Source organism: Eulemur rufifrons, chromosome 19 (assembly GCF_041146395.1).
Source record: "Eulemur rufifrons isolate Redbay chromosome 19, OSU_ERuf_1, whole genome shotgun sequence".
NCBI classification, from domain to species: Eukaryota; Metazoa; Chordata; class Mammalia; order Primates; family Lemuridae; genus Eulemur; species Eulemur rufifrons.
This window is the reverse complement of record NC_091001.1, coordinates 34,393,703-34,406,128: the sequence shown is the minus strand read 5'-3', so window position 1 is coordinate 34,406,128 and position 12,426 is coordinate 34,393,703. Positions and strand designations below refer to the sequence as shown.

The window sequence follows — 12,426 nt, the reverse complement described above, 5'->3', positions numbered from 1 at the left end:
CCTGGGAGGCTGCTCTACACAGAGGACAGGACTGGGTTCCCTTGCTGGCTGGTTTCCTGTTGATTGCAGCCAGTGGATGGTCACCAAAGGATCAGAAGCCAGAGGACAGAGAGCAGGGCGTTCATTCCCTGCTCCCTTCTGTACCACTCCTCTGGTCATAGCCATATCCTTTCACACCACAGCTGCCTCCAGGTGGCCCTTCTGCCAGGGCTGCAGCCCTCCCAGCAATTCCCTGTGCCCATCTACTCCAGGGTTATCAAGAGTTTTATCCTAGCACTAATCCCTGGGTATCTAATCACTCCTCCTTAGAGTGGAAGCTCTTGCTGATTTATAGCAGAAAATATTATATATAATTATACATAGATATTTTATAAATTCTTAAACATGATATATATTAACAATATAGTACACATTATTAATACATCTTATACTGTATATGAATCATATACTCTTTTTTTTTTTTTTTTTTTTTTTTTTTGCCGTCAATAAGAAATTTACTTGTTTTAAAAAAATCCAAATGCTGGCATTGTCCAGAAAAATTTAACAGGTTTATTTATAATTGTTATAAAGTTGAACTGCTGAAACTTGTTCACTGAAACATTTGACTTGCATTAATGCTTCACATCCCCGCATTTATATTAAAAATTCACACACAAATGAAAATGGAAAAACTGCCAATACCTGATTCCTGTCCCCTATTCTTCCACTCGCAATCATATACTTAGGTACCTTTTGACCCCATGGAAAAAAAAAAAAATCTAACGTTCAGAACTACCAATAACAGGAAGAAGAGAATTTTTTTTTTTTTTTTTTTTTGAGAATGAAATGTTTTCCCATCATAGTGGATTCTTAAGCACGTTCTCCACGTATGCGGCGTGCTAGCTGGATGTCTTTTGGCATAATTGTTACACGTTTGGCATGGATAGCACACAGATTGGTGTCTTCAAAGAGGCCAACCAGATAGGCCTCACTTGCCTCCTGCAAAGCACCAATAGCTGCGCTCTGGAAGCGCAGGTCTGTTTTGAAGTCCTGAGCAATTTCTCGCACCAGACGCTGGAAAGGAAGTTTGCGAATCAGAAGTTCAGTGGACTTCTGGTAACGTCTAATTTCACGGAGTGCCACTGTACCAGGCCTGTAGCGATGAGGTTTCTTCACCCCTCCAGTAGAGGGCGCACTCTTGCGAGCGGCTTTTGTAGCTAGTTGCTTCCTGGGTGCTTTACCACCGGTCGATTTGCGGGCAGTCTGCTTTGTACGAGCCATGGTAGCAAGACCTCCTTACTTACCCCCCTTCTCCTTTGGCTGGATCTCGGCGAGCGAGAGGCGGCGCTGGCGTTTGCGAGCGACGGCCCGAATCATATACTCTTATGTAAATATAAAAAGAATTATGGAATATATTCTCAAGGAGAATACTATGTAAGTTTGCATAGGAAATATATACAGAGAAAGAGAGAGAAAGAGACAGAGAGAGAGGGAAATTTTGATGTAGTACCCAATTGGGGATTTATTGTGTTAGCTCACATAACTGGAAGAGGTTCTAACGGTTTGTTTGCTTGATTAACGAAAGCCTGGCTCCAATGGTAGTCTGTAAGCACAAATTTGAGATAGAAACTGCCCTAGAATATTGTAAATAGAGAAAACTGAAAGATTAGGCAGAGGGAACTGTAGGAATGAACCTCTCATGTGCAACACACTTAGCTCTCTCCCCACCTGACCCCATAGCAAAGCAAAAAGACACACATTGATGAGGGACCCAGAATCCCTCAGGAGTTCCCTGTGGCTGTCCTACATAGCCTTGAGATGACAAAGAGAGTTTTTGCCATTGACTGCTCTGATTTCAATTGGAATGAGATCCAGGGTGGCAGGGACCCAGTTATGAGGCTTAACTATCAGAGACAAAGTTCTCCCAATTCTCATGATACATATAAAGATGCAGCAGCAATCAGAATGTATTAACACTTAGAAGCCTGTAGAGGTTTATTACTGGCTTCTTATGAATGAAATAGATGGGTGGCCAACTAAGATATGACTTGATTAATATAATCCAGAGATCACGATGTCTGATGGCAACAAAACAAAAAACAAAAAGGCTTCCCTGAGATGCCAGCATGAATCCACAGTCAGACCCTAGACGTAAGCCAACTCACAGATCCTGAGCCCATGAGTAGGGAGAAAGTCAGGAAACCATTAGGGAAGGATTCTAAAACATAGCCTCGAGTATATGCTGTAAATCTTCCCCAATTCTATCCCAGAGTAACATGCATCCATTCAAAAGGCTGACTATGTGAAAGAGAGATGCCCAGACCTTCAGGGGGCTATTAGGTATTAGCCTGAACTGACACTCATCCTGGGGACATAGTGTTTGAATGGTTATAATGGGGGTTGATGGAAAGACATTCAATAAAGTCAATCTAAATTGGTCTCATTGGAGGTCCTGTAGGCTCAACCTACGGGACTCATTCAGCCACCCTATGGTTATTTCCCTGGTTTCCATAAGTAGAATTGGAATGCACATGTTTAGAACTTGCTTAATTCCCACACTGATCCCCTGACCTATGAAAAAGGGATCATCATGGTAGGAAGGACCAAGTAAAACCACTGGAACTGCCGCTCCACCTCTGGACTAAATAGTTTATCAAAAGCCATACTGCATTTCTGGGAGAAATAGCAAAACTCAATGTTACCATAAAGGACTTTAAAAATGAAAAAATGGTAAAGCCAAATGAAGAACTATGAATTATCATAAACTTAATCAAGCTGTCATATAAAGGTATTTATTGAGGAGACCAACACAATCCCTGGCACCTGGTATGCTGACATTGACCTGAAATACACCTTTTTCCCATCTCAATTAATCAGGACAATTAGAAGCAGTTTGCCTTCACCTGGCAGGGACAGCAGTACACCCTTATTGGCTAACAAGAGCGATTAGCTATGACAACTGTCCTTCTCTGCCTTACAGAGTTGGCAGAAACCTTGATCATCTGATCCAGTATGTTGATTAGATTATGTGAATAACAACATGAAATACCAAATAGCTCATTTACCTTGGTATAATTAAAACTCATGAACTTCAAAAGCATAACTATGGTGAAGGTTCTAGAGATGCAGTGGTCTTGGTAATGCAGGTTATAACCTCTAAAGTGACGGAGAGTTGCTGCGCTTAGCACTGACTATAACAAATGTAAAACTTTCGGCATATATATATACACAAAAATATATATATTTGGACCCTACAGGAATAAAGAGATGGAAGCTATTATCAGAAGACAAAACAGCTGGTGCAGCTACCTAAGGTGGAGAAGACCTTAACTTGTACTAGGAATGGAGAGAAAGCCTGGGTGGCCATAGGGCAGACAGCGGGAAGGAAGGTGCATGTGATGAGGCTGAAGGGGAGGGGAGGGCCAGTTCACAGGCCTCACGGGTCACAGCAAAGATTGTGAATTTAGTTCTAAGTGCAATTGCAGAGTTTAAGTCGAGAGTGGGGGTGAGGGGGACTGATGTGATTTCATTTATGTTTGTAAATGATGAATCTCACTACCAAGTGAAGGCTTGGAAGACAAGATTGGAACAATCAGAGGCACTAATTTGACAGAGGAAAGAAAGGAGGTAATAGTAGAGTTGGGTATTGCCTTATTTATTGGAAATTGTATATTTTTGCTGTTATAATTAGCTAAGGTCTCAATAGACACTGAGAACATGAGTGCCAGTATTAGTGGGCATAGTCTTCTTGATCTAATTTATTAGAATGATATCTCTAACTAACCAAACTGTCATTACTTTTGCCACATAATGTGGCTGACTTGTAGTTCACACCAAGAGGACAAATGTCAACTTGTTGATTTTCTTTTGCTTGTGCTATTATTCGTATTTATCTTCAATTATGATTTTTTGCAAGATTTTTTAAAGTATTTGTCTACTTTTTGAGGGTTAGTTTAGATAAAGGTGGTTAATATAACTGGCAAATCCATTTGATTGGTTCCATAAAAACTTCCATACATCCTTATTTACCAAAAACAAGTGGAATGACGTCTTACGACAACCCTGCCAAATATACAGGGTGTGAGTGGGAAATGCCAGCATTAAAGATTAATAATGGCTAATTTACTTTTGCTTAAACAAAAAGAAATGAAAATAGAAATTTCCATATATTCTTCCTTCAACCCCATGGCTCATAATACACGCCCTGGCATGTGCACACCCCACTTTGGAGAAAACTGACTTAGAACACAGGGATATTCAGTGGTAGGAAGTCAATGGGAGTTAACAAAAATTAAAGAGAAGCAGGTTCTATTTCTAAATCTCCTGGGAAAAAACCCACAATCCCTGGAGAATCTTGATAATAATCTCCCCTCATCAATCATTCTAAATCTTCCCCAGTTCCTCAGAGTTTAGGGTACAAAATAAAGAGCTCTGCTTTCCATCTCTGTTTCTTCCAGGTGGCAATACAAACCCAGCTAAACCAAACATGTACTAAGATGCTCAGCTACAATTCTTTGGGCAATAGAGCCCGCATTGGAGAAGCAAAAGGCACAATCTCACTTTCTCCAAGTTATCCAGTTAATGGGAGGGAATGGTGGATTATTAGCCAGGTTTGAGAAGTTGTAAAGTAAAACATTAGAAAGCTAAATTTACATCCATAAGCATTCTCCCACATGCCATCTTTGTATTTCCAGATGGGGACACTCACTGGATAACACACAGTCTGAGGCAATCAGTTCCCTACACCAAATAGTAATTGCCATTTATTCAGGTTACTAAGTATGAAAAGTCCGATTTCCTTAAGTACCGTTTGACAGTTGATATCTCTGACATTTCACTTTGACACTTCTTGTATTATGTTTATTGTGAAGGTACATCCTCAGTTTTTCAAACGCACGATTTGGCTTGTGATTATCTTTCACATTTTTTTTTACAGCAATTTTTGTGAAAACACGAGTAAGTCAAAAATTCAAGTTATTTTTGAATATGAGTTCAGTCAGGGAAAAAATACAGCACAGGAAGCTCAAAATATGAACAAAGTGTTTAAGAAGAATGTGGCTAATGAACGCACAGTACATCGATGGTTTGAGAAGTTCTGTTCTGGTGATTTTAATCTTGAAAATGAGCCATGTGGGCGACCTGAGACCAAGGTGGATAACGATGAGCTGAAAGCTGTAGCGGAAGCGAATCCATCTCAACCTCCGCCATGAATTAGCAGCAAGGTTTGATGTTACTATTCCAACAATATTGGACCATTTGAAACAAATCAGCCAGGTAAAGAAGCTGGATAGATGGGTTCTGAATTAACTAAATGAAGGTCAAAAGAGAAATCGTCTTGAAGCTTGCCTTTCTTTGTTGTCATGACATAAAGGTGAACCATTTCTACACTGTATTGTTGTGTGTGATGAAAAATGGATTCTTTTTGACAATTGCAAGCATTAGGCACAACGGTTGGATAAAGATGAAGTGCCAAAACACAGCTCAAAACTGAATAGTCATCAAGAAAAGCTAATAGTGTCTATTTGGTGGTTCAGTGCTGGTATTATCCACTACAGCTTCATGAAACCTGTTCAAGCGATTACAGCAGATGTCTACTGCAGCCAATTGGATGAAATAATGAGAATGCTTGTGATTAAGCAGCCGAGGTTGGTCAATAGAGATGGGCCAATCCTCTTGCAAGACAATACTGGACCACATGTCCCACAAACAATGCTGCTCAAACTGCAGCAACTGGACTTGGAAACTCTCTGTCATCCACCATATTCACCAGACCTTGCACCAACTGACTACCACTTCTTCAAGGCTTTGGACCACTTCTTGCAAGGAAAAATATTCAATTCTCAACAAGCTGTGGAAAATGCCTTTCATGATTTCATTGCCACTCACTCTCTAGGCTTCTTCGCTCCTGGCATAAACAAGCTACCGGTAAGATGGCAAAACTGTGCCAATGGTTTGGGTGCATACTTTGATTAATTGTACTGCTTCTTGTTTGAGTTATAATAAACTACACTTTTGATTCAAAATAAGACATTTCACATTCAATGACCCCAATGTAAGTGCTCTTATGTAACAAGCCCTGAGCTCCACACTTCAGGTGGACAGATTAATTCTCCCTGCACCCCTGCAAGAGATGTTCATCTCACTTTATGCACATTCAGAAATTGAGGTCCAAAGGGTTGAAGTGAATGGTCCAAGGTCATTACATCATTCAATACATAATCATGAATGTCTTCTAGTTGATACTTAAAAAGTAATATCAAAATTGTATCTGTTGGCAACCAGTATAAATCCAAGCAGACACTGATTTGAAGACCAGGCTGCCATCACACAGAAATAAACAACACGGATTCAAACTGGAGTCGAGCTTTCTGTCTCCTCTGGAGCACACATTGAAGGACTCGCAAGCTTTGTGTTGCCTCTCCTAGCAGAGTCTCAGTATTTAGCCACGTTCTCTATTTCTTCCCTTAAAAGGGCCAGAATATCAGAAGCCTGTCTGTTTCTTGGACAAAAGTTGCACAGAGCATCACACATCGGAGCCAAAGGCAAGACACAGAAAAGCACAAGACGACAGAGGTGTGTACGAGGCACCGTGGCAAGCTGTGCAGGGATTGCAAATGGCACAAGCAGACAAGCCCGTCATTTTTTGGCCCTGTGGCCTTAGCAAATTGTTTACTTTCTCTGAGCCTTGTTTTCCCCATCTGTATTGAGAGAATAATTCACATGTAATTTAGCACTCATGTCTGGATTAAATAAGTCATCATATTAGATTAAGAGGGCGGGCTCTGGAGACAAACTTCCTGGACGTCCATCCTGACCATTTCTTCCCAGCTGTGTCAGCCTGAGCAGATGGCTTACACTCTCATTCAAGTTTCTTCATCTATAAAATGGGCAATGGTACTACTTACCTTTAAGGTTCTAGGGAGGATTATACACATAAAAACTCTGATTACAGTTCCTGGCATGCTGCTAATGTTCTGACAATATTGATGATGGTAATGATGATCCTGAACAAGGGCAAGAATAATGACGATCACATGTGAAGTGGCCAGAACGTAATAAGGCTCCGAACATGTTTAATTCTTCCCGTAATCCATCATCCGCATCTGTAATCCCTCTTTAAGATTAAGGCTCCAGTGTAAGCATTAATATGGCAGCCCACCTACCCAAATTGCAAAGACATTCCTGTGGAAGCCCAGTGATGTTTTCCAGGGCCTAGAAATGCTTTAAACCAGTTCATAGCAAGCTTTTTTATAAAATAATCCAACTATTTTTTTCTCACATTGTGAAATTGTTAGAAACCCATTCAATGCTTTTTCTATAAAATTCTGTCCAAAATAATCAAAATACTCCAGGAGATAAAATATCACCAGGCACTTTTACAGGGTTTGATTATGAGTGAGAAAGATCTGTCTAGACAGACCCATGAGAAATCATTATTATATTACATTCAACTGCTTTCATACACCACCCACAGATACAAGGGGAGAAGGAAATGACAGCTCTATGTAACATGATTTAAGCATTCCAGAGACTCTGGGCTTTGCCATGAAACATCAGTTTCTTGGCACTTTCACATTAGTTTTTCATGTCATATTTTTGGGGAATAACAACAAAATAGTTGGACCAAACAATAATATTTCTCATACAAACCCACCTTCTGCCTTCTCTAGTATACTCATGTTTGCATGCTTGAAAGAACCAATAGCCCATTCCTACATCCAACCAATAATATGGAAACTGGAAATGCATTGTATCTTTGTAACAAATCACAGAAGAGAGCAGCTCTCTTAGTGGTGGGACCAAAGATGGTAAAATAAATAGATACTTGTCTTCTGAGACAAAACAAAATGTGTGCTGTGTGTGTGTGGGGGTGTGTTAGTTACTATCAAAAGATCTCTATTTTTCTCTTCTGTGTGTTTTCTTATGTTCATGTTTTTCTTACATTTATACCTTGATTTGCAGAAATATACATCAATTGGGTTAGGAAAATGATAGAGCCAACATACTGAAGAGCAGTGGTTCTCAAGTTTGATCAAGCATCAGAATCACTGGGGTTTGTTTTAACAGATTCCCATGCCTGAGCCCAAGAGTTTCTGATTGAACAGGTCTGGGGTGAAACTGAGACTTTGCATTTCTCATTCGTTCCTAGGTGAAGCTTATGCTGCTGGTACAGGGGCCACAGTTTGAGAAGCAGTGACAGAGAAGAATGGTCACCAACCTTATGTGGAGTCACAGAACCAGTGTCCTGGTGTTGACTCTGCTCTGTGACCCGAGGCATGTATTTAATCTCTCCAGATCAGTTTCTCAAGGGTGAAGTTAGGAGTTTGCACAGGACTAGCTTTCCAACACCAATGGTCCAGGAACACTAAGCTTTCTCTGCACCCTGTACCCCAGGAAAGGCTCCAGACTGCCTGGGGTGATGCTCTTCCATCATAAGCAGGGATTCCCTCTTTGACCTAGTCTCTGTCAGTGGTTTGCAAAGTTTTTAAAAGTAGAAACGCCACTTAAAGAGATGGCATCCTATTTCTAAAAGGTGAAATGCTTTATAACTTACTAGATCCTCTGCCTATGCTTAGTAGAAGGACTGTAGGCTTTGGCTTCAAATGACCAGCCATCATGGTATCTGTCTTAGTAGGAGAATTGACATACTCATAACAAAACTTAAAATTTACATTTATTGAACACCTACCATATGCCAGACACTACAATGAGGCCTTTATATACGTCCTTATTTAATCCCCACTGTAACCTCATTCATTATTGTCATGCTCATTTTAGGCAGCAGAAAATATACTCCAAACAGCCTTTCAACACACCCAAAGTCACACATGGAACAAGTACCAGAACTGAGACACAAAATCAATTTAGTTTTATTCCAGATCCAGGGCCCCTGACTCTGGTGAGAGTTAAAATTATATATATATATATATATATATATATATATATATATAATTGTATAGCTTCTAGTATAAAACTGTGATTCTACCCTCAACTGAGGGCAGAGATCAGGTTCTAACAAAGGACCAGGTGAAGGGATAAGTGGCAGAGGGGTGAAGGTAGACACCCGCTGGGCATGGCCAATGATCTAAGCCAGGAGGACAAATGTCAAACGCCAGCATCAAGTCCAGGATGGGAGAAAGCCTTAGGCTTGGGCCAGGGCTTGTTATTTGAGAGACACATGCTGAAATCCAGGTAGATTCAAAACACAGCCATGAAAATAGGTCAAAGTCAAACCTAGGGCAGCTAATGGGCAACTGGAAGACGTAAGAACTGGGAATAGGAGAGGGAGCCTGTCCAAGGGCGTTCCTGGAAGGAGATGTGTTTGTACTGAAGGAGCCGTCTCCTTTATCTAAAGAAGCCCTCCTCTGCCTGCACAGCCTCACCCAGCCTGTCGCTTACGTCACTCCTCCATGGGAGCTAAATAAACACTCGGAGAAGAAAGGCCAGTAGTGCATAAATATTATGCTAATTCTTTATAGAGCAGGCCTATTAAAATGCTGAAGAAAATTGTCTTAATTCTTAAATTATTCAACATCAAAATTACTTTAATTGTACCAACAAATAAAATAAAATAGGCCATTGTTAAATTTAGAGGACTCTAAAAGATGCATTGGAAATCTGCCCATCCTGAAAGCCCCTAATACATCAGCAACCAGGCTGAACCCTCTGCTGCAAGCGACTCAGGCCAGGATCCCAGCCACTTCTCAGCAATAGTGGCTCCAGATTTCCAACACAGCAAGGGCCAGTCTGGCTGCACAGGGAAGCTAAGTGATCTTTAAAAGCATTTCCTCATTCTTCTTCAGGATTGTACATTTATTTGGGGGGCATTGACATGAATGTCTGTGGCAAGTGAAGTGTTTTAATTTTTTTAATGTTATGCTTGTAGAGGACAAAAATATGCCACTCCAAAATAAACCAATTTGCCATGAAGGTCCTTTTGAGCTGGAGGAAAATGAGATTCAAGAGATACAGAGTTCTCTTACCAGAACTTCCCTAATCTGAATAAAACCAGAAACTTCTGAGAAATGAGGACTGCCATAAACCCCTCTCCCAGGGAAGTTTTCTGGCTCTGGAAAGAATAGAAAGTCAGCAATAAAATGGATGTGCACAAGCGAACCTTACTCGGTTAGTTCCCACATACACTCACCTTTCCACAATCTGCCACCTTTGGAAGTCTAAGGGCCTTTTCCTTGTCTTGTCACTTCTTTACGAAGGTACTGCTCCTTGCTGAGATGCTATATAAGCCCCAGTTCTAACCACCCCTTTGAGTTATTCATCACCGAGTTTCCTCCTATGCGATGTGTGTGCTGCACAGGATAATAATCTGCTTTTTCTTCCTGTTAATCTGTCTTTTGTCAGTCTAATCTGCAAGGCCCCAGCCAATGAGCCTAAGATGGGTAGAGGAAAAGTGTGTTTCTCCTCCCTTACCTGTTCATCGTATTTGGGGAACTGAGAAGACTCAGGGAAGGCAGCTTCCATGCTGTCCCCCGGACTCTCAGAGCCCCTCAAATACTTTACATTTTCAGCAGACATTTCTCAGGTTTCCCCCAGTCCAGGGGCTACACAAAGTGTTTCCATAGAACAAGTCACCCCCTAGCCCTCCCCAGGGGCTCACAGACACGTAAGCTGATGGGTCCATAAATGAAGAGCTACACCAGAAGCAGAATTATATCAGTAAATTTTCTCCCAAAAGACTCCCATGCAGTAAACAATCAACTATCATATTTTCTACAAGCTTTATGTATGTTAAGTAATGAAATCATTACAACCACACTGTAAGTAAGTACTTGTATTAATTCTGGATGAGGAAACTGAGGCACAGAGAAGTAACATGGCCCAAGGCTGCACAAAGCAAGTAACAGAACGAAGAATGATGCCCAGGAGTTCTGGCTCCATGCCCACGATCCCAATGCACGTTCCTCCCTTGCTGAAAGGAAGCTCCATTCTAGACCACCAGGCCCAAATTCCAGGCTCCTTTCTGTTTCTCCATCTTAATCTCATCTAAATTCAAAGCACATCCAGAGTCAGACCACATCTCGCCCCTTGGCTGGGCCAGGCCACCACCCGGCTCACCTAGATTATCACAAGAGCTTTCCCACCCACCAGTCTCCCTGCTCCCACCCTCAGACCTCTGCAGCATGAGTGACTGGCCTGGGCTGCCAACCCTGGGTGACTGTGACGGCGCCTCACACGCCTGCGGGGCCTGTTCCAGCCAGCTGCTCTCCCTGCTGCTGCCATGCGCGCCCTCGTGCTGGCTGAGTCAGCTCCACATTGCCTGGGAAAGGGTGAAGCCTGACCTGTCCCTGCCCTAGCGCAAAGGCCTGAATTATCAGACAGACTCAGGGAAAGTGCCCTGGAATGGTAGAAGAAAGAAACAATGGATCTGGGCAGCCCCAGGCCGGCAGGAGCAGCATCCTGCAGTCCCTTCTCTCCCTGGGAGGCATTTCGGTTTTGGAGCCACGAGAAGCGCTAATGCTCTGTGCGGCACAAACCAGCTCTAGGTAGGTGCTCAGTGTCAGGGTCTCAGGTTTTCAGGCCTCCCTGATGGCACATTCAGAGAGTCTCCATGACTACCTGTCACTGTTGGTACAGCCACTCCCCACAGCAGAAGTTACAGGATGACCCATGACACCCAATCTAATCACATCAAGTATGTTCTGCTAAAGCATTTTTAGATAATGATTTCTTATTACAGCAATCCCAACAGTCCCACCAGGATCAGCCAGCTAGGAAATCCCACCAGCGTGTTTACAGAGGTTTCGGCTAAAAAATGGCTTAAGGCCTTATGGGGAAGGAGAGAGGCAGAAGGAGAAAGTGAGTTGTGGACTCACTGTTACTACTTCTTTCCCACCACCTCACATCACATGCAAAAATCATTTCCAGACGGATTGTAGATCCAAATGTGAAAAATAAGACCTAAAGCTTTTAGACTAAGACCTAGGCAAAGATTTTTTACACAAGACACAAAAAGTATTAATTATAAAGAAAAAAATTGATAAACTAGATGACATTAAAATTAATAACTTCTAAAAAGACATTATTAAGAGAATAAAAAAAGCAAGCCACAAAATGGGAAATGATACAGGCAATACATATTTCCAACACAAGAGTCATATCCAGAATAAACACTTATAATTCAGTGAGAAAAAATTAAAAACTTCAATAGAAAAATAAGAAGAAAAAGCCCAGAAATCTTATCAGGCTCTTGTCCACCGAGGATATCCAAATGGCCAATGAGCATATGCAATGGGGCTCAACTTCATTGGTGTTCAGGGAAATGTAAAATAAAAAAACCTTAAAACACCCTCACCACCCATTACAATGGTCAAAATGAAAAAGATGAAAAATACTAAGAATTGGTGGGTCTATGGAGTAGCCAGAACTCTCAAGCGCTGTTGGGAAGAGTGGACATCAACACAACCATGATGCAAAATGGGTAAGATTTCC

The 12,426-nt window shown here is 41.6% G+C and overlaps 1 protein-coding gene across 1 annotated transcript; it reads right to left on the bottom strand.

The window, feature by feature from the left end:
- Positions 1 to 482: 482 nt before the first annotated feature.
- On the bottom strand, positions 483 to 1,341 carry LOC138399780 (histone H3.3A). The gene has a single exon (XM_069494431.1). It carries the CDS (start codon positions 1,258 to 1,260, stop codon positions 850 to 852), a length of 411 nt encoding a protein of 136 aa, XP_069350532.1. The 5' UTR covers positions 1,261 to 1,341; the 3' UTR covers positions 483 to 849.
- Between the last annotated feature and the right edge of the window lie 11,085 nt (positions 1,342 to 12,426).

Bases quoted from the DNA above. Each gene is read 5' to 3' on its own strand.
- LOC138399780 (XM_069494431.1), bottom strand. From the start codon at position 1,260: ATGGCTCGTACAAAGCAGACTGCCCGCAAATCGACCGGTGGTAAAGCA.